At 39.6% G+C, this 20317-nt stretch overlaps 1 protein-coding gene across 3 annotated transcripts in view; it reads left to right on the plus strand.

The window, feature by feature from the left end:
* DNAAF9 (dynein axonemal assembly factor 9) overlaps positions 1-20317 on the plus strand; it is a 152846-nt gene that overhangs the window by 14332 nt on the left and 118197 nt on the right. For all 3 annotated transcript variants that reach the window (XM_036924633.2, XM_036924631.2, XM_036924632.2), the window contains exons 2-6: positions 1824-1903; positions 5120-5239; positions 14364-14488; positions 15639-15735; positions 16619-16725. In XM_036924633.2, the coding sequence (XP_036780528.1) occupies positions 1824-1903; positions 5120-5239; positions 14364-14488; positions 15639-15735; positions 16619-16725 (529 nt within the window). The remainder of the gene's footprint in view (positions 1-1823; positions 1904-5119; positions 5240-14363; positions 14489-15638; positions 15736-16618; positions 16726-20317) is intronic.

Below are 20317 nucleotides of genomic sequence, written 5' to 3' on the forward strand. Positions count from 1 at the left end.
GTGGTAAAAGCAGACATCCTTTCCTTACTCCTCCTTTTAAAAGAAAAACATTTAGTCTTTCATCATTAAGTACAATCCCAAACTTTGCTTTGAAGGCTTTTTGTAGATACTCTCTATCAAGTTGAGGAAACTCATTTATTTCTAATTTTCTGAGTTTTTAAAAATTGTGAATGGGTGTTGAATTTTGTCAGGTGATTTTTTTCTGTATTAATATGATTGTATGATTTTTTTTTCTTAGCCTGTTAATGTGATAGATTACTTTGATTTACCAATAATGAAACAACCTTGCATTCCAGGGATAAACCCCTCTTGGTCATGCTGTATAATTCTTTTGATATGTTGTTGAATTCTATTTGCTAATTTTGTTGACCCTTGAACAACACAAGGGTAGGGGTGCCAACCCCCTGTGCAGTCAAAAATCCACAATGACTTTTGACTCCCCGAAACCTTAACTACTAATAGCCTGCTGTTAACTGCAAGCCTTATTGGTAATGTAAACAGTTGATTAACACATATTTTGTATATTACATGTGTTATATACCCTATTCTTACAATAAAGAAAGGTAAAGAAAAGAAAATGCCTTTTCAACTTGTTACAATTCTCAAAAAAATGTTTCCAATATGTTTATTGAAAAAAAGCCATGTATATTTAGACCCATATAGTTCAAACCTGTTTTGCCCAAAAGTGAACTGTATTTTATTAGGGATTTTTACATTTATATTCATGACAAATGGTTATTGGTCTGTAGGTTTCTTTTCCTTTTCTTTCTTTTTTTGGTACTGTCTTTGTCTGGTTTTGGTATTAGGTGGAAGATTGTGAACATCTTGAAGGAAAAAGTGGTGATGACCACTAAGTCATGGAGTGGATGACTTGGGGCATGGGGACATCAGAAAGAATCCAGGGGGAAAAAAGAAATCCAAGGAAGGGAAATAGTGTTGTTTGGCTGGAAATACTATTGCTTGGGTGAGTACAGGGAATGTACCAGAGCAGATTCAGTGAGGGGTGGGGATGAAGTCTGATTGTCAAGGATGCAGCAGTTAGTGTAGTTGGTTTGTGGAGGATTTTAGTTAATGATGGAGTAGGGCAGGGAATATGTTGACTTTAGAGAAAAACTGAAATATTAAAGTGTTAGGGAGCGAATAGTGGAGGCAGATCCTGGACCTGGAGGTGACAGGGAGAAACCCAGTGGAAGGATCAGTCTTGAGCAGGAAATTGAGCACCTTGCTGTGAGACTGCCAGGAAGGAGAACGGGTTCTTATAGAAAGCATGGGGTCCTTAGAAGTGATACTAATGTCTGGGAGTACCTTTCCTTGTGCTTTGTTGGGGAGGAGGGGGCTATCCCTAAGACCAAAGGAATAATCTGTACGAAATGGGAGCAAGTACCCTTCGCTGACAATCTGTCGGGGTAGTTGTGATGACGAGTCAGTCTCATGTAGGTCCTTAGATCAGTTTTTGGTTTTTATCTGTTTTTTTTTTTTTGCTTTGCTTTTAACAGATTGATGAGTACCACAAGGCAAACCAATGTGTAAACTCTTTAATAATCCTCAAAAATGAGAAGTCACTGGAGGTCCTTCTGGTCAGCTGCTGGGTCTCAGTCCTGCCCAGCATTGACATGAGAGGGCCTTTAGCTCTATCCCTCTGTTGAGCCAAGAGAGCCACTGACCATCCCATTTGTAAGCAGCAGTTCTGCCTTAGTCTTCAGATCAGTTTTGTATAATCTCTTCCAGAAAATAGCAGCATAGTATCCATCCTAGCAGTCATTCCTTTTCCTCACGTGTTCATGTGCTGGCACTCGGGGAGCTGATTTCTGTTCTTCTTGCAGTTGCAGCCGACTCCGCCAGGTTCAGAGCATCCTGACGCAGTGCAGCAAGTCTCAACCTGATGGAATTCTCTGCATCCTAGGTCAGTCTTTTGATAAGGTGGGACTCAGGGTTGGGGCAACCTTATTAAAGTTCACAGGAAGATATTAATAGTTTCATTGTGAGATAAACTGTGAAACAAATGGACTCAGGGCCATTGAGAGGCAGAATTGAGCATTTATTTCTTCTTTAGATTTTTTTTATTATGAAGATACATCATATAATTTAAAAATTAAAACAATATATAGATAATAATGAACAGAGCTTCCTAACCATCCCAGATTTCCAGTCCCACTCCCCAGAAATAACACTGTCGAATGGGAACATTTTACACATATTGTTGTTAACCTGACTTAAAAATTTTCATTTGATAATATATCGTGGAGATTTTTCTCTATCAGATTGATCTCCTTCCTTATCTCATTTTCATTTATATCCATAGTATTGAGTCATAGAAGTGAAATCGTTAGGTCAGGTGGTTTGTTCATAAACCACACTTTCCTTTCCAGAAGCAAACTGCAGCAGTTTGTGGTTTGTCCTTCCTTAGATATTCTATGCATAATTTTGTTTTTTCTCTTAACAGCACTTTTGTTTAACCTTATGAGAGGCAGTGTGCAGAGTGGTTAAAAACATGCACCCTGGGGCCAGGCATGTTTTGGGTTTGAATCCTGGATCCACCACTCAGTCCCAGTGTGGTGGACCTGGAATTCCAGCCAGTTTCAAATGCTTAAGCAACAGTTACTGGATTCTCTTCCCAGCTGCATCCATCAGGAGTATGGGGGCTTTCTTTGCCATGAATTTACCTATAAATAAAGCCACCTATTTGTTACTGTACTTATGCTGTTATTTCTATTATACTCAACCTAGTGAAAATAGGCAGCATAAAATTGATTCCGTGGGCTATTTGAATATAGAATACTGAAGGATTGAGAAAAGGCTCAATTATAAGAATATCCTGAGACAGATAAGTATCTGTTTTAATAAAAACCAAGTGTTGTGGAAATTGGTGTGTTTAAGGTTATATGTGAAGATGAAGGTAAAACATTAATAAACCTCCAGGACAAAGAACTTTATGTGAAAGTCAAGCAAGAAATCAGTGAGGGACTTTGTATACTTTGAAACAGATTCTGAGGTTTAGTGAATTCTACTTTTCTGCATAATTAGAATTGTCATAGCATCTCATTGTTTGTTGGTTAATTGGTTTAACTGGCCTTCTAACTGCTGGAACACCCTTCCAAGCAACTCTGATTCAACTCATCTTCATTTTAGCATTTGTCATTTAGTTATTATGGTGTAGGAAATGTTCTTAATTTCTGCTAACCTTTTTTTTTTAACAGCTCTATGGTGGTATAATTGACATATAGTAAACCACACATAAAGTGTACAATATGGTAAGTTTTGACATATGTACACATATGTGAAACTACCACCGCAGTCAAGATGGTGCAAGTATCTATTACCTCCAAGTTCCCTTGTGCCCTTTTGTAAGGACTCTGTTCTGCCCCTTCCCCACTCCCAGACAACTACTGATATGCCTTCTGTCACTATACATTAGTGTATATTTCCTAGAGTTTTATATAAATGGAACCATACAGTATACACTCTTTTTGTTTGACTTCTTTCACTTAGCATATATATTTTGAGATTCATCCATATTGTAGCATGTATCGCTAGTTCATCCTTTCTTATCGGTGGTGAGTATTTTACTGTGTATATTGTATATGCCCATTTGCTTATCTGTTCAACTGTCAATGGATATTTGGGTTTCTGTTTTTTTCCTATTACAAATAAAACTGGTATAAACGTTTGCATACAAAGTGATTATACCATTTTATTTTCTTACCAGCAGCTTCCAAGAGTTCCATTTCTCACCAACACTTGGTATGGCCAATCTTGTTTTTTTTCCTTTTTAATAAATTTTATTTAAAAAAAACAATTTTGGGTTTACAGGAAAATAGCAAAGGTTGTACAGAGTTCCCATGTACCCATTACCCAGTTTCTGCTATTATTTGCATTTTAAATTAATAATGGTACATTTGTCACAATTAATGAATCAATATTAATACATTATTAACTAAAGCACACCTTCATCAGATTTCCTTAGTTCTTACCTGATGTCCTTTTCCTGTTCCAGGATCCCATCCTGGATACCACATTACATTTATATTAGTTGTTGTGTCTCCTGAGGCTCCTCTTGATTATGGTAGTTTGTCAAACTTCCCTTGTTTTTGATGATGACCTTGACAGTTTTGAGTAGTAGTAGTCAAGTATTTTGTAGAATGTCCCTCTTTTGGGATTTGTCTTATGTTCTTCTCATGATTAGACCTGGGTTATGGGTATTGGGTAGACAGAAGACTGGTGAAGTAACATGCCATTTTCATCATATGATTTAAAGGATACATACTATCAGTATGACTTTTCACTGTTTATATTGCCCTTGATCACCTGGCTGAAATAGTGTTTGTCAGGTTCTTCACTGTAAGGTTATTTTGCCCACCCCTCTTCTGTATTCCCCTCTTTGGAAGGAAGTCACTATGCCCTCCACACTTAAGGAGTGGGGAGTTATGCTCTTTGAGGAAGGGAATATCTACATAAATTATTTGAAATTCTGAATTCTCTCCCATTTATTTATGTATTCAGTCATTTATTTGTCTCAGTCTGGACTCATGAATATTTATTTTATACTTTGAGTTAAAACCCAGTATACTTTATTTACATGTTGGGTTATGTTCTGCTACTTCAAATTGTTCCAGCTTTGCCCACTTAGAGCTCTTTCAGTTGACTCCTATGTCCCTCCCTTTGATGTACTCCACATCAGTTTTTGTTTGTTTAACACTTCTGTACTTTCTAGAACTGTAAGATACTCCAGGCTTTTGTATATTTTCTGCTCCAGTCCTAGAATCAGCTATTTTTCCAAGGAACCTTGGTCCTTTTTATGGGAGAATATTAGAAACCAAGATCTGGGCACTTGGACCATATTTTCTGGTTCCTTCTATCCTCAAGAATTGCTTTTTGGAAATCAATAGCTTTAGTAATCTATGCTATTTGTCTCAATTACATAAATCTTGAATCCTAGTAAGGATACTTAATGCTGAGGCCTGTTTCTTTCACAGAGTTGCTTAGCTTCGTTTCAGGCTCAGGTGTGATCTGCTGCCATTAACCTAACCATCAGGATTTTACTGAGCAGGGGCAAATTTTGGGGGCTTATTGGCTCCCCATTGTACAGTACAGCTGATCAGAGCCTCCTTTTGCCTTTCAGGAATCGATAGCAGGTACAATGAAGGCTGCAGAGAGCTGGCAAATTATCTTCTGTTTGGTTTGTACAATCAGAATACCAGTGATTTTGAGAAAACAGGGTTTTCAGAAGAAGTTCTAGATGGTAAGTATATATTGGTAAATTCTGTGTGAAAGAGGAGTAGGAATTTATTTCTTTTGATCTGTATTTCATGGTCTTTTTATGGGAAAGTACCAAATTTAAAGTGAACCTGAAGCCCCAGCAAATGTTTGCCTTTTTATTAATGAACAGCATTTCTACTTTGCTGACATCTTAAATACTGCACTGCAGTTGGTTACCTGCTGGATGGTAAGAGACTAGATACAAGCACTTTTCGGAATATGCCTACTGGATAAATCAGCTTTAGGGAAAAAAAGTAAACATCAGCATTTGGCTTTGCATCTTCTTGGCAAGATTCTTATTTTCCTCTGAATTGCCCACTGCCTCTACATGCTGGGAGGTTGAGATTATGTGTGTAGTACTGTGAAAGCACTTTTCGGTTTTGAGTCAAGGATGAGCCTGCCGGCTCCTCCTACAAGGAAGACTTCATGTGGCTCTTCAGCTTAGGAGCAAAGGCTCTTTGTCCTGCTTTATCTTTGGGAATTGTTTTTTGTGTGACTTTCATTTGTGATGATGCCCATAATTACAATGCAGGCTTTCTGCTTGCATTCCCTCTCTCAGCTCTGAGACACTCATCCTGTGTTTCTGCTGCTGTGGGCTGATGACCAGAAGCTCTCTCTGATATCATGTACTTAGCATCATGACTTATCTGCCAGATGGGTCAGGAGACACAGGAATAGACAAATCAAACTGGATAAAAGACAGACAGCTCTCGTGAAGCAGCTAGGTGACGCATGAAAGCAAATATCTGATGTGAAGTAATCTTGCTGTGGACCCAGGTGCAGTGGTTTTTAACTGGGGGCACTTTTATTCCCCAAGGGACATTTGGCACTATCTGAAGATGTTTTTGATTGTCACAACTGGGCAGAATGGATAGAGGCTAGAGATGATACTAAATAAACATCTTATAATACCTAGGACAGCTCCCCACAACAAAGAATGATCTGGTCTAAACTGTCATAGTGCTGAGGCTGAAGTGCCTGGTCCAGTGTGTGAAAATCCTTCTAGGGTAACGCTCTTAATAACGTTTATCCTTAAAGATTGGTTAAAGGTTTCCTTTTTATTAATAAGTACAGAAAGAGCAAGCTGAAATTATTCCTTCATTAAATTTCTTTCAGTTCAAATTTAATTTCAGAGTTTGAATTAAAAACATGTTTCCTTATACTGCACTATATCTACTTGTTTGGAAAGAATTCATCTTGGCAGCTCATTTATAGAGTTTTAAAAAGACAGATGCTTGTACCAGCCACACATTTCACTGCAGCCAAGTCTGATAAGGATATCACAGTACTGAAATTAAGGAAGTAGTTTAAATCCTCAAAGGTATGCTTTTTTTGCTTATTTTTCTCTTTATCCTGTCACCTGGCACAGTGCTTGCTTATGAAATGAACATTTTCTTCCAAATTAATACATTCATTTTTTAAATCCAAGTAGTTGGAGAGCTGAGATCACCAGTTTTATGTTTCTGCATTTCAGTCTCTAATTGTATCAGAGGAAAAGAGGCCAACAAGAGGATGAGGATTTATTTATTTTTATTTTGTTATTATTAATCTACAACTACATGAAGAACATTATGTTTACTAGGCTTCCCCCTTCACCATGTCCCCCCCACCACACCCCATTAGTCACTGTCCATCAGCGTAGTAAGATGCTGTAGAATCACTACTTGTCTTTTCTGTGTTGTAGAGCCCTCCCTGTGCGCCCCCCCCACATTATACATGCTAATTGTAATGCCCCCTTTCTTTTTCCCCGCCCTTATCCCTCCCTTCCCACCCATCCTCCCCAGTCCCTTTCCCTTTCGTAACTGTTAGTCCTTTCTTGGGTTCTGTGATTCTACTGCTGTTTTGTTCCTACAGTTTTTCTTTGGTCTTATACTTCACATATGAGTGAAATCATTTGGTACTTGTCTTTCTCCACTTGGCTTATTTCACTGAGCTAATACCCTCTAGCTCCATCCATGTTGTTTCTTCTTATGGCTGAATAATATTCCATTGTGTATATGTACCACATCTTCTTTATCCATTCAACTTAGGTTGCTTCCATTTCTTGGCTATTGTAAATAGCGCTGTGATAAACATAGGGGTGCATCTGTCTTTTTCAAACTGGGCTGCTGCATTCTTAGGGTAAATTCCTAGAAGTGGAATTCCTGGGTCAAATGGTATTTCTATTTTGAACATTCTGAGGAACCTCCATACTGCTTTCCACAATGGTTGAACTAGTTTACATTCCCACCAGCAGTGTAGGAGGGTTCCCCTTTCTCCACAACCTTGCCAACATCTGTTGTTGTTTGTCTTTTGTATGGTGGCGATCCTTACTGGTGTGAGGTGATATTTCATTGTGGTTTTAATTTGCATTTCTCTGATGACTAGCGATGTGGAGCATCTTTTCATGTGTCTGTTGGCCATCTGAATTTCTTCTTTGGAGAAGTGTCTGTTCAGCTCCTCTGCCCATTTTTTAATTGGATTATTTGCTTTTTGTTTGTTGAGGTACGTGAGCTCTTTATATATTTTGGATGTCAGCTCTTTATCGGATCTGTCATTTATGAATATATTCTCCCATACTGTAGGGTACCTTTTTGTTCTATTGATGGTGTCCTTTGCTGTACAGAAGCTTTTCAGCGTGATATAGTCCCACTTGTTCATTTTTGCTTTTGTTTCCCTTGCCTGGGGAGATATGTCCATGAAGAAGTCGCTCATGTTTATGTCCAAGAGGTTTTTGCCTATGTTTTTTTCTAAGAGTTTTATGGTTTCATGACTTACATTCAGGTCTTTGATCCATTTCGAATTTACTCTTGTGTATGGGGTTAGACAGTAATCCAGTTTCATTCTCTTACATGTAGCTGTCCAGTTTTGCCAGCACCATCTGTTGAAGAGACTGTCATTTCCCCATTGTATGTCCATGGCTCCTTTATCATATATTAATTGACCATATATGTTTGGGTTAATGTCTGGAGTCTCTATTCTGTTCCACTGGTCTGTGGCTCTGTTCTTGTGCCAGTACCAAACTGTCTTGATTACTATGGCTTTGTAGTAGAGCTCGAAGTTGGGGAGCGAGATCACCCCCACTTTATTCTTTCTTCTTAGGATTGCTTTGGCTATTCGGGGTCTTTGGTGTTTCCATATGAATTTTTGAACTATTTGTTCCAGTTTGTTGAAGAATGTTATTGGTAATTTGGTAGGGATTGCATCAAATCTGTATATTGCCTTGGGCAGGATGGCCATTTTGACAATATTAATTCTTCCTAGCCAAGAGCATGGGATGAGTTTCCATTTGCTAGTGTCCTCTTTAAATTCTCTTAAGAGTGTCTTACAGTTTTCAGGGTATAGATCTTTCACTTCCTTGGTTAGGTTTATTTCTAGGTATTTTATTCTTTTTGATGCAATTGGGAATGGAATTGTTTTCCTGATTTCTCTTTCTATTGGCTCATTGTTAGTGTATAGGAAAGCCTCAGATTTCAGTGTATTAGTTTTGTATCCTGCAATTTTGCTGTATTCCGATATCGTTCTGGTAGTTTTGGAGTGGAGTCTTTAGGGTTTTTTATGTACAATATCATATCATCTGCAAATAGTGACAGTTTAACTTTTTCCTTGCCAATAGGATGCCTTTTATTTCTTTGTGTTGTCTGATTGCCATGGCTAGGACCTCCAGTACTGTGTTGAATAGAAGTGGGGAAAGTGGGCATCCTTGTCTTGTTCCCTATCTTAAAGGAAAAGCTTTCAGCTTCTCACTGTTAAGTATAATGTTGGCTGTGGGTTTGTCATATATGGCCTTTATTATGTTGAGGTACTTGCCCTCTATACCCATTTTGTTCAGAGTTTTTATTATGAATGGATGTTGAATTTTGTTGAATGCTTTTTCAGCATCTATGGAGACGATCATGTGATTTTTGTCCTTCTATTTTGTTGATGTGGTGGATGATGTTGATGGATTTTCGAATGTTGTACCATCCTTGCATCCCTGGGATGAGTCCCACTTGGTCATAGTGTATGATCCATTTGATGTATTTTTGAATTCAGTTTGCTAATATTTTGTTGAGTATTTTTGCATCTATGTTCATCAGGGATTTTGGTGTGTAATTTTCTTTTTTGGTGGGGTCTTTGCCTGGTTTTGGTATTAGGATGATGTTGGCTTTGTAGAATGAGTTTGGGTGTATTCCCTCCTCTTCTATTTTTTGGAAAACTTTAAGGAGAATGGGTATTATGTCTTCTCTATACGTCTGATAAAATTCTGAGGTAAATCCATCTGGCCCGGAGGTTTTGTTCCTGGGTAGTTTTTTGATTAGCACTTCAATTTCTTTGCTGGTAATTGGTTTGTTTAGATTTTGTGTCTCTTCCTTGGTCAGTCTTGGAAGGTTGTATTTTTCTAGGACGTTGTCCATTTCTTCTAGGTTTTTCAGCTTGTTAGCATGTAGGTTTTCATAGTATTCTCTGATAATTCTTTGTATTTCTGTGGGGTCCGTCGTGATTTTTTCTTTCTTGTTTCTGATTCTGTTGATGTGTGTTGATTCTCTTTTTCTCTTAATAAGTCTGGCTAGAGGCTTATCTATTTTGTTTATTTTCTCAAAGAACCAGCTCTTGATTTCATTGATTTTTTTCAATTGTTTTATTCTTCTCAATTTTATTTATTTCTTCTCTGATCTTTATTATGTCCCTCCTTCTGCTGACTTGAGGCCTCATTTGTTCTTCTTTTTCCAATTTCGATAATTGTGACGTTAGACTATTCATTTGGGATTGTTCTTCCTTCTTTAAATATGCCTGGATTGCTATATACTTTCCTCTTAGAACTGCTTTTGCTGCATCCCACAGAAGTTGGGGCTTTGTGTTGTTGTTGTCATTTGTTTCCATATGTTGCTTGATCTCTTTTAATTTGGTCGTTGATCCATTGATTATTTAGGAGCATGTTGTTAAGCCTCCATGTATTTGTGGGCCTTTTGCTTTCTTTGTAGAATTTAGTTCTAGTTTTATACATTTGTGATCTGAAAAGTTGGTTGGTAGAATTTCAATCTTTTGAAATTTACTGAGGCTCTTTTTGTGGCCTAGTATGTGGTCTATTCTGGAGAATGTTCCATGTGCACTTGAGAAGAATGTGTATGCTGTTGCTTTTGGATTTAGAGTTCTATAGATGTCTATTAGGTCCATCTATTCTAGTGGGTTGTTCAGTGCCTCTGTGCCTTGCTTATTTTCTGTCTGGTGGATCTGTCCTTTGGAGTGAGTGGCGTGTTGAAGTCTCCTAAAATGAATGCATTGCATTCTATTTCCTCCTTTAGTTCTGTTAGTATTTGTTTCACATATGCTGGTGCTCCTCTGTTGGGTGCATATATATTTTAATGGTTATATCCTCTTGTTGGACTGAGCCCTGTATCATTATGTAATGTCCTTCTTTATCTCTTGTGACTTTCTTTGTTTTGAAGTCTATTTTGTCTGATACTAGTACTGCCACACCTGCTTTTTTCTCCCTGTTGTTTGCATGAAATATCTTTTTCCATCCCTTGACTTTTAGTGTGTGTATGTCATTGGGTTTGAGGTGAGTCTCTTGTATGCAGCATATAGATGGGTCTTGCTTTTTTATCCATTTCTTACTCTGTGTCTTTTGATTGGTGCATTCAGTCCATTTACATTTAGGGTGATTATTGAAAGATATGTACTTATTGCCATTGTAGGCTTTAGATTCGTGGTTACCAAAGGTTCAAGGTTAACTTCTTTAGTATGTTACTGTCTAACTTAACTCGCTTATTGAGCTATTATAAATACTGTCTGGTGATTCTTTATTTCTCTCCCTTCTTATTCCTCCTCCTCCATTCTTTATATGTTGGATGTTTTATTCTGTGCTCTTTTGTGTTTCCTTATCTGCTTTTGTGGGTAGTTGATTTTATTTTTTGCCTTTAGTTAGTATTTGGTTGGTCTGCTTTCTTTGCTGTGATTTTATTTTCTCTCGTGACATCTATTTAGTCTTAGGAGTGCTTCCATCTAGAGCAGTCCCTCTTAAATACCCTGTAGAGGCGGTTTGTGGGAGACAAATTCCTTTAACTTTTGCTTGTCAGGAAATTGTTTAATCCCTCCTTCATATTTAAATGATAATTGTGCTGGATACAGTATTCTTGGTTCAAGGCCCTTCTGTTTCAGTGCATTAAATATATCATGCCATTCTCTTCTGGCCTGTAAGGTTTCTGTTGAGAAGTCTGATGATAGTCTGATGGGTTTTCCTTCGTAGGTGACCTTTTTTTTCTCTCTCGCTGCCTTTAAAACTCTGTCCTTGTTCTTGATCTTTGCCATTTTAATTGTTATGTGTCTTGGTGTTGTCCTCCTTGGGTCCCTTCTGTTCGGAGTTCTGTGTACTTCCGTGGTCTGAGCTATTATTTCCTCCCCCTGTTTGGGGAAGTTTTCAGCAAGTATTTCTTCAAATACACTTTCTATTCCTTTTTCTCTCTCTTCTTCTGGTACCCCTATAATGTGGATATTGTTCCTTTTGGATTGGTCACACAGTTCTCTTAATATTGTTTCATTGTTGGAGATCCTTTTATCTCACTCTGCATCAGCTTCTATGCATTCTTGTTCTCTGGTTTCTATTCCATCAATGGCCTCTTGCATCTCATCCATTCTGCTTTTAAATCGTTCTGGAGATTGTTTTATTTCTGTAGTCTCCCTCCCTACTTTGTTCATAATGTCTTGTGTTTTTCTCTGAAGCTCCATCCACATGGTTATGACCTTTATTTTGAATTCTTTTTCAGGGAGATTGGTTCGGTCTATCTCTCCAAGCTCCTTTTCAGAGGTTGTCTCTGTGATTTTGTTCTGGATCAAATTCTTCTGCCTTTTCATGGTGATAGAGGTAGTTGTGGGGACTGGCACATGTGTCAGCTGAGAGAACATCCCTTCTGGCTAGTTTGTGGCCTTCCTCTTCTGGGAGAACAGCAACCCCTAGTGGCTTGTGCTGGGCAGCTGCACGCAGACCGGATCTCTGTTTCTTGCCCAGCCACTGTGAAAGAAGCTCTGCCCTACTGCTGTGGGCGTGGCCACTGCCACTGTGGCAGAGCCATGCCGGAGAGGGAATGGGCGGGAAGCTGTTTATCGCCGTGAGGGGCCTCAGAGCTGCACTGCTGCCCAGGGCGTTAGGGAGCCGGGAGTTTCCCGGCATTTCCAGCTGGTGAGCTTAGTGTGCAGTGGCGCTTCTGTCCAGCTGTGGGGTCCCTGTCCCTTTAAGACTTTCAAAGGATACTCGCTTTTCTTTTGTCCCAGGGGCGCCGGCTGCGGGGACCTGCTCGCAGGTTTTACTGTCCCGTTTCCCTAGTATCCAGTACCCCATGCACTGTGTGTCTGCACTTCCAGTGCAGATGGCTGGGGCTGGTATTTAGCAGTCCTGGGCTCCCTCTCTGTCCCCGCTCCAACACTTCTCCTCCCACCTGGAGCTGGGATGAGGGCCGCGACACGGGCAGCAGCTTGTATCTTACCCCTTTGGGAGGCGCTGTGTTCTCACAGGTGTAGATGTAGTCTGGCTGTTGTCCTGTGTCTTCTGTTCTCTCTTTTAGGAATAGTTGTATTTGTTGTATTTTCAAAAATATATATGGTTTTGGGAGATTTCCGCTGCTCAACTCACGCCGCCATCTTGGCTCCTCCTCGAGGATTTATTTTTAAAAGAAACATTTAAAATAGTTTTCATTTCCCCTATTTGTCTTATGCTTTCTTCTTTTACTATTAAAGAAGAAAAGAATCTCTTGTGCTTTTCTTTCTTGTGCAGTCTGTTAAACTTCACTCAGTGGTGACATCAGAATCCCATGAGATCCAGAGAATGCTTAATTAGGTTTAGTAGCTTTTGTGTTGTTTCTTGTATTGGATCCTATGTCTTTGTCATGTGTTACATGTTAGTGTAGAGTACCATCTGCATAGGAAGCCCTCAGACTCTCCAAGTGACATCAAATTCTCCTCAGCAGGTGATCTGCAGGTGATTCAGATCAAGGCTCTTCAAGGGCCTGTGTGAAGACCAGCGGTATGAGAGGGGACCCCTTTCCCACCCCTTGCCACCTTTTCACTCTGGTGCTTACTGAGAGTCAGCAGTGAAGAGGTTGCTCCATATTGTGTTCCCTTGAACACCTTGTGTCTGACCGTGAGTGGAGCACAGAGTGGCTTAAAAGGCCAGCATTATGGATCTTTATTTCAAGAGGCCACCCAGCTGTATGGTCAGTTGCAGTCAGTATTCATGGGGCTTATGTTTTCACAGAGTAGGATCTGTTAAAGTGTATTACTGTACTGGCATTGCGCTAAACCTGCATCAGAGGCTCCCTGCCCTGTGCTGCTCTCTCACCTCCAGCAGCTTCCCCCATGTCATCTTGTTCAAGAGAGGCCTGATAGCTGGTTTCTGAGGAGCTGTGGAATGAAACCTCTGTCTTTTTGAAGTATGGCTGTATTCCATGACTAGTTTCTTAGTTTACCTAGGTTTATTTGCTCCCTTGGGACTGCTTTATTTATTTGACTCGCCATCAATGGTTATTCCTTAAGTCTGTGAGCTGCTATCTATTTATAGAAGCCTTGTTGACTTGCCTCTGCTTCCTTCCTCCAAGCCTTTCCTGTATACAAGTTGACCCCCATACACAGTAACCCTTCCCAAAGCTGAAAGGTGACATTCTCAGGCCCATGATGGCCTTGAGCCAGATGAGCCAACAGCCAAGAGTTTGAGACACTGATGTCTGTGGTAGAACCAGTCACTAGCTGTATTCTGTACTGTTTTCCTGCCTCAGTGGCTTTAGGCAGTGGTGTTTCCATTTGGCATTTATCTCTGCAGAGAAGTACATAGCTGAGTTTGGCATCACAAATTTGTCCCTGTTAAACTTTGCAAAACACCCTGAAGGCTGTTGTTTTGATTATTCTGTGCCTGCATTGTCATAACTAGAAGGCCACAGTGGTGGGAGGATTGCATGGGGACTAAAAAATCCTTGCTGTTCACACTTGAATGTTCTACAAGTCATTTTGAGGCACATTGCTTAATTAAAGAATTTCCAGTTTATAGTTTTATTACTTTGTCTCTGAAGTAGTTTTAATGGTTTTACTAATGAGGTGAGCAGAAAATGTCCAAAGGAAATGCCTTTGATAACCTTGTTTTAATTTTGTTTTTCTTACAGATATAATTATATTGATTAAATCAGATAGTATCCATCTGTACTGTAATCCCATAAACTATCGCTATCTCTTACCCTATGTGGCATATTGGAGAAATCTTCATTTCCACTGCATGACCGAAAATGAGGTGAGGAGAAAAGATAGAATAAGCACTTAGAGACACTCTAAGGGTGCTCTCTCAGGAAGGTGTAGGTCTGGAACAGGAGGACCCTAAAAAAATCAAATTGCCTAATGTGGTTCACACAGAAGGTTGTTTGTTTTAGTGGAACTTTTCATATTTATTATGAGGCTATCTTATATATAAATTATAGGGACAAAATGGACTCCTTATAAGAAAGACAAATGCCAAATGATTTCCCTCATTTGTGGAGTATAACAATGAAGCAAAACTGAAGGAACAAAATGGCAGTAGACTCAGAGACTCCAAGAATGAACTAGTGGTTACCAAAGGGGAGGGGTGTGGGAGGGCAGGTGGGGAGGGAGGGAGAAGGGGTCTGAGGGGTATTATGTTTAGTACACATGGTGTGGGGGGGATCACGGGGAGAACAGTGTAGCACAGAGAAGGCACATAGTGAATCTGTGGCATCTTGCTGCACTGATGGACAGTGACTGCATTGGGGTATGGGTGGGGACTTGATAATTTGGGTAAATGTAGTAACCACATTGTTTTTTCATGTGAAACCTTCGTAAGAGTGTATATCAATTATACCTTAATAAAAAAAATTTTTTTAAATGGATTCCTTATATTGGAACCTAGTAGGGGACTTGTGAACCTGCCCTCCTGCCCTGCTTCTTGATCACCAGCCTATACCCGTTGTCTCAGGGGACTAGTGCCTAGGAGACTATCTCAGGAGTATTTGATAAGCTTTGTGACATTTCCATGTTTGGATTTCTTGGCATCTATTTCTATCTGCCTTTGGGCCCTTTTCAACAGCTGGCTGGAAATCAAATTAGGATTTCATGGAAAGTGTGACCTGATAGGGATCAAGAACCCTTCTTTCTATGTGAGCACTTGGGAGAGTTTTTGAGAACAGGTTTTCTCTTTCATTTAGGTTTCTGATCCATTTTGACTTAATTTTTGTGTGTGCTGTTAGATAAGGGAATGACAAGTATTTTTGACTAGAAAACATAAAAAGTTGGCTTTGGAAACACCCTCTTGGGTGCAGTCCTCTATAAATATAATTTGGAGCAATTCTGTATGATGAAATACAGAGGAAATATGGAATTCTGTGTGATATTTCATCAGAGCCTGTTTTCTTTTCAATTTCCCTCTTTAGTATGAAGATGAGGAAGCTGCAGAAGAATTTAAAATTGCCAGCTTTGTGGACATGGTTCGAGACTGTAGTAGAATTGGCATTCCTTACAGCTCCCAGGGTGAGTATGCTACAGCAAGCCATATTAGAACCTTGCTTGGATGCTATGTGAATGCAGTGGCTCTACTTCTCCTTTTTCAGTGGAGGCATTCAGCTGGGAAACCCACTGATCTATTTTCACTAAAGACAGAGGATCAAGCAGAATGAAATTTGGGGACTTCCCTATCCAAGCTTATGTTCATAACTGAAGTTTTTGCAGCAATGCAGCAGGTCACTGACAGTCGGATAGAAGAACTGATAAGAGATTTACCACAAGTTGCTATCTAGTCTGTACCAATTTTTATGTAGAGAATGTAGATGGGGGGGCCTCTTGGTAAGAAGAAGTAATAAGAAATAGTAATTCAGGTAGCTGTGAAAAATGTGCTAGCAGCAAGGCTCGAAAATGATGTGTAAAGCTACAGGAAGAAATCAGCAAGTTTAGCAGTGCTTGTATCTTTTTTTAAAAAACCTCGCACATTGAAGCTATTGTTATAAGAAAGGAAAGTTTTTGATTTGGTAATGTTCCCTTGAGGAAGTTAGTTGGCTATGTTTCTTAAGGGAGAGGAGCCAAATTTGGGTCTGTTAATAATTATATCCACTAAGTGATGCAAGTCAGATGTAACAGGCCACTATTTATTTGCTTACTTAGGAAATCAAAATGTGAAAAATACAGTATAGAGAAAAATGAATTTATGTAACTTGCTTATGGTTTGAATTTTCTTTGGCTTTTATTTTGTATTTCTAGTTTTAATATCTAATAATTTTATCTGTTTCAGTTTTATTTTACTAAGTGAGGCCATCGTGAACTTGTGAGAAATGTTGCCTGTCCAACCACATTAGATCAGGTTTACACTGCTATATCCAGGACGGTACTTGATACATGTTGTTGTACTTGATTCTTCTAGGTCACTTGCAGATATTTGATATGTTTGTAGTGGAGAAATGGCCAATTGTACAGGCCTTTGCACTTGAGGGCATCGGAGGAGATGGATTTTTTACCATGAAATATGAGGTATGTATGAAAAGCAGTGTGTCTGGTTTTTGCCTGCTGCTGAGCTGTTTGTACAGAGGGCCCAGTGTAAGTGTGCATCCTTATAACACTCTTAAAAGCTGGCTGTCACATGATGCTTTTGTGATTAAAATCCAAGTTGTCCTGTGCATGAAGAGCATGCTCTGTTTTATCCATTCCATCATAGGGCTGCACTAGTTTGCTTTAGCCATTCGCCTGTTGAAGGACATTTGAGTTGTTGTCTGAGTTTTGAGGGTCTTGTATTTGTTGTGGTTCATTTTGTTTTTGTTTTTTGCAAATTAAAAAAAATTGTGATAAAATACACATAACATAAAATGTACCATTTTGAAGTTAAAAAAAAAAAAAAAAAGCTGGCTGTCAGTGACCTCCCAAGAATATGGAACAAGTTAAAAGACTTGAAATGGAAAATAATTGCTGTTTAAAGCTAGTCCCTAAACAGAGCTCCTGTGTCCTTTCTTCTTGGAGTTCTTCTCTGTCCTCCTTCCTTTCATTTCCCCATTTAGCACTGTTCTTCCAGTCTACTCCTGTAGCTCCCTAGGCTGACTCCTCTTATAGATTTTATCATCTTGTGTTGCTATACATATGTCACCCATTCATTGTGGTCTCTGGACTATAAGCTCCTTGAGAACCAAAACAGAGTCTTCTTGTTGTCGTCATCATTAGTCTCAGAATTCATCTAATGTGAGAACTATTCAAGAGCAATGAAAAGGACTGCAGAATTTTGTATAAGTACAGCATACTAGAGGAATAAAAGGGTTAATTTTTGTGGTAAGAACAGTATCATGGATTTCAGTATTCCTTGCATCTAGGAGATGACCCATAAATATTTGTTAAGTGAATTAATGAATGAGTCTGGGAGAGGGGAATCATACAGAGCATTTGTTAGGGAGGTTGGCCTTGCAGGTTAGCACCACCCCAGGCTCCCCACTGAGATGACTGCCCCCAGCACAGGAAACCAGGGAGAGTGTGCACTGACATGCTCGAAATGGGGTCACACTATTAGGGATAGAATAAGTAGGACCTTTGGAAGAAGACCCAAGGATAATTCCTGCTCTCCCTCTGAGAATTAGCAGCATTCACAGGAAATGAGCACAGGCTTGGCTGGCAGGCCCTGTGATGATGAACATAGCTGTAGGCCGGTGAAGAGAAACACACCACTTGGACTTTGAGTATTCTCACACTGACTACAGGTAGCAGAATGGAAGCATCAAAAAGGCTGTGGGAGCTGTCCCTGCTATGAAGTAATGCTTACTAATTTAGAAGAGCAGGGGCCTGAAGAGAGGAAGCCTAAGAAGGTTAAGAGGAGCTTAAAAGTTTTTAGCAATAATGGTAATATTTATTTTAATTAATTATATCAACTAAGCATTTATAGAGTGCCTCCTACATGCCAGACACCATTCTAAGTGCTTTATATGAACTGACTTTAATTCTTACAGTAACCCTCTGAAGTAGGTACTTTTACTGCCTACCCCCACCCCCCACCCTCCACATTTTACAGAGGTTAAATGAGTTCCCCAAAGTCACAGAGCTGGCATCTACTAAGGGGCAGGATCGGGGCCAAGTCCAGATCCTCCGGCTTCAGAGCCTGTGCTCCTAAACCCCTGGGCTACAGTGAGATTAACTTTGGAAAGCAGTATGCCAGGAGGCTGCGCAATTCATGCAGCCCAGATGACACAGGCCTTTTTGGCTCCTGCCTTAAGATGCATCACACTGTGAAGTCACATCCAAAAGGAACAAAGTCCCTTTTGAAAAAACCTTTGTAAGGTCATGTAGATCTTTACTGTGTGGTGGTGGTTTATGGGATGAGATGGGCAGTGAGGAAGAAACATCACATACCATAAAGTGAGAGTTACTGTAAGTCTCTCTCAAGACCCTTTTCTCCAGATCCTGCCCTTCTCTGTAACTGCTAATTTTCATTCTCTTAAACACTTTCTTTTTGTGTCTGTTCCATTCTCCCCCACATCAGTTTTCTTCCCTACCTTGGCCTTCCCAGTCCTTTAAAGGTATGGAGCAGTATTCCACCCTGATTCACATATCAAAGGCCTGATAACTACCTGAGCTTGAGACTCTTGCCTCCTTTGAGGACTGAGAGAACTACAGATACTTATGACTTAATTTTTTAAACTTCTGTTTTATTTCATGACCATACCCAGAAGAAAGTCATTAATGATAATGACTCTCTGATGTAGTAGGTGCCAGCATGAGAACGGAAGCCAGAGCCACATAGCTTTTACTTGGCACTTATAGGCTAGGCCAAACTGAGTTAAGGATATAAAGACCTACTTCCTCCTGGGAAGCAGTACAGGGCAGTTCCTGTGCTAGGGCTTTCCCTGCCTCTAGCTTCCTTCCCCTTAACTTGCCAGCTGCTGAAACTGTGACCTAGTAATGTAAATTTACATCAACTCATTCCCCAAGGGGAGGATTCTAAACTTCTGAATAGTGACAGTAACCGTAGGGTGAGCAATCATTCACCTTTAATGGACAAACTTAAGATCTTCATACTGCAGGCAGAGAAAGGCAAGTGCCAAATGATTTCCCTCATTTATGGAGTATAACAGTGAAGAAAAACTGAAGGAATAAAATAGCAGCAGACTCAGAGACTCCAAGAAGGAACTAGTGGTTACCAAAGGGGAGGGGTGTGGGAGGGCGGGTGGGGAGGGAGGGAGAAGGGGACTGAGGAGCATTATGTTTAGTACACATGGTGTAGGGGGATCACGGGGAGAACAGTGTAGCACAGAGAAGCGACATAGTGGATCTCTGGCATCTTGCTGCCCTGATGGACAGTAACTGCATTGGGGTATGGGTGGGGGCTTGACAAGATGGGTAAATGTAGTAACATTGTTTTTTCATGTGAAACCTTCGTAAGGGTGTATATCAATAATACCTTAATAAAAAAAAGATATTCATATTGAAAGAATAAGACTTAGGAAAAGATTCAACAGACTATAAAGAAGGAGGCCATATTAGATACAGAGATAGATTAGTGTGCTTGTAAAAAAGATTTTCACCAGGAAATAAAGTAAAAATTGGGGAAAATTCTTACTTTGTACTTTTTAAGAATAGAGTTTGTAGAAAGAGAAATGAGATGTAGAAGGTAGAGCAAGCAGAGGGGAGATGGATTACATAAGGAAAGATTGTAATAAGTCTCAAAATTTATAAGTGGAATTAAGACTTGCATTTAAAAATAGAAATCAAATTCAGTACCAAAAAGTGTAATCAGTAGACATGCTTGAAAAGCTGTTGCAGAATATAGAGGAAGGGGCCAAACAGATTATATCAATAAAGGGAAAGAAGATAAAATGGAGGAAAAATAATAGAAATTGGTGATATTAAAAATGAAGGAATTAATTGAAGGTTGTTATGTAATAGTTTGTGTCTCCACCCACATCCCCGAGTGACAGGCAACCAGGCATTTACCATCTGCTACCCCCACCCTGGGAAAAACAAGGAACATGGGTGAGTGGGTGGGAGTTCTCTAAAGAAATTGCAAAACAAGACAAAGATAATTCATTGACTGGTATAGCTTTTGTTGCCTGGAAGCACAGCTATCTCCACATTTTTGCATTTAGAGTAT

This window comes from Manis pentadactyla, chromosome 5 (genome assembly GCF_030020395.1).
Source record: "Manis pentadactyla isolate mManPen7 chromosome 5, mManPen7.hap1, whole genome shotgun sequence".
Classification (NCBI taxonomy): Eukaryota; Metazoa; Chordata; class Mammalia; order Pholidota; family Manidae; genus Manis; species Manis pentadactyla.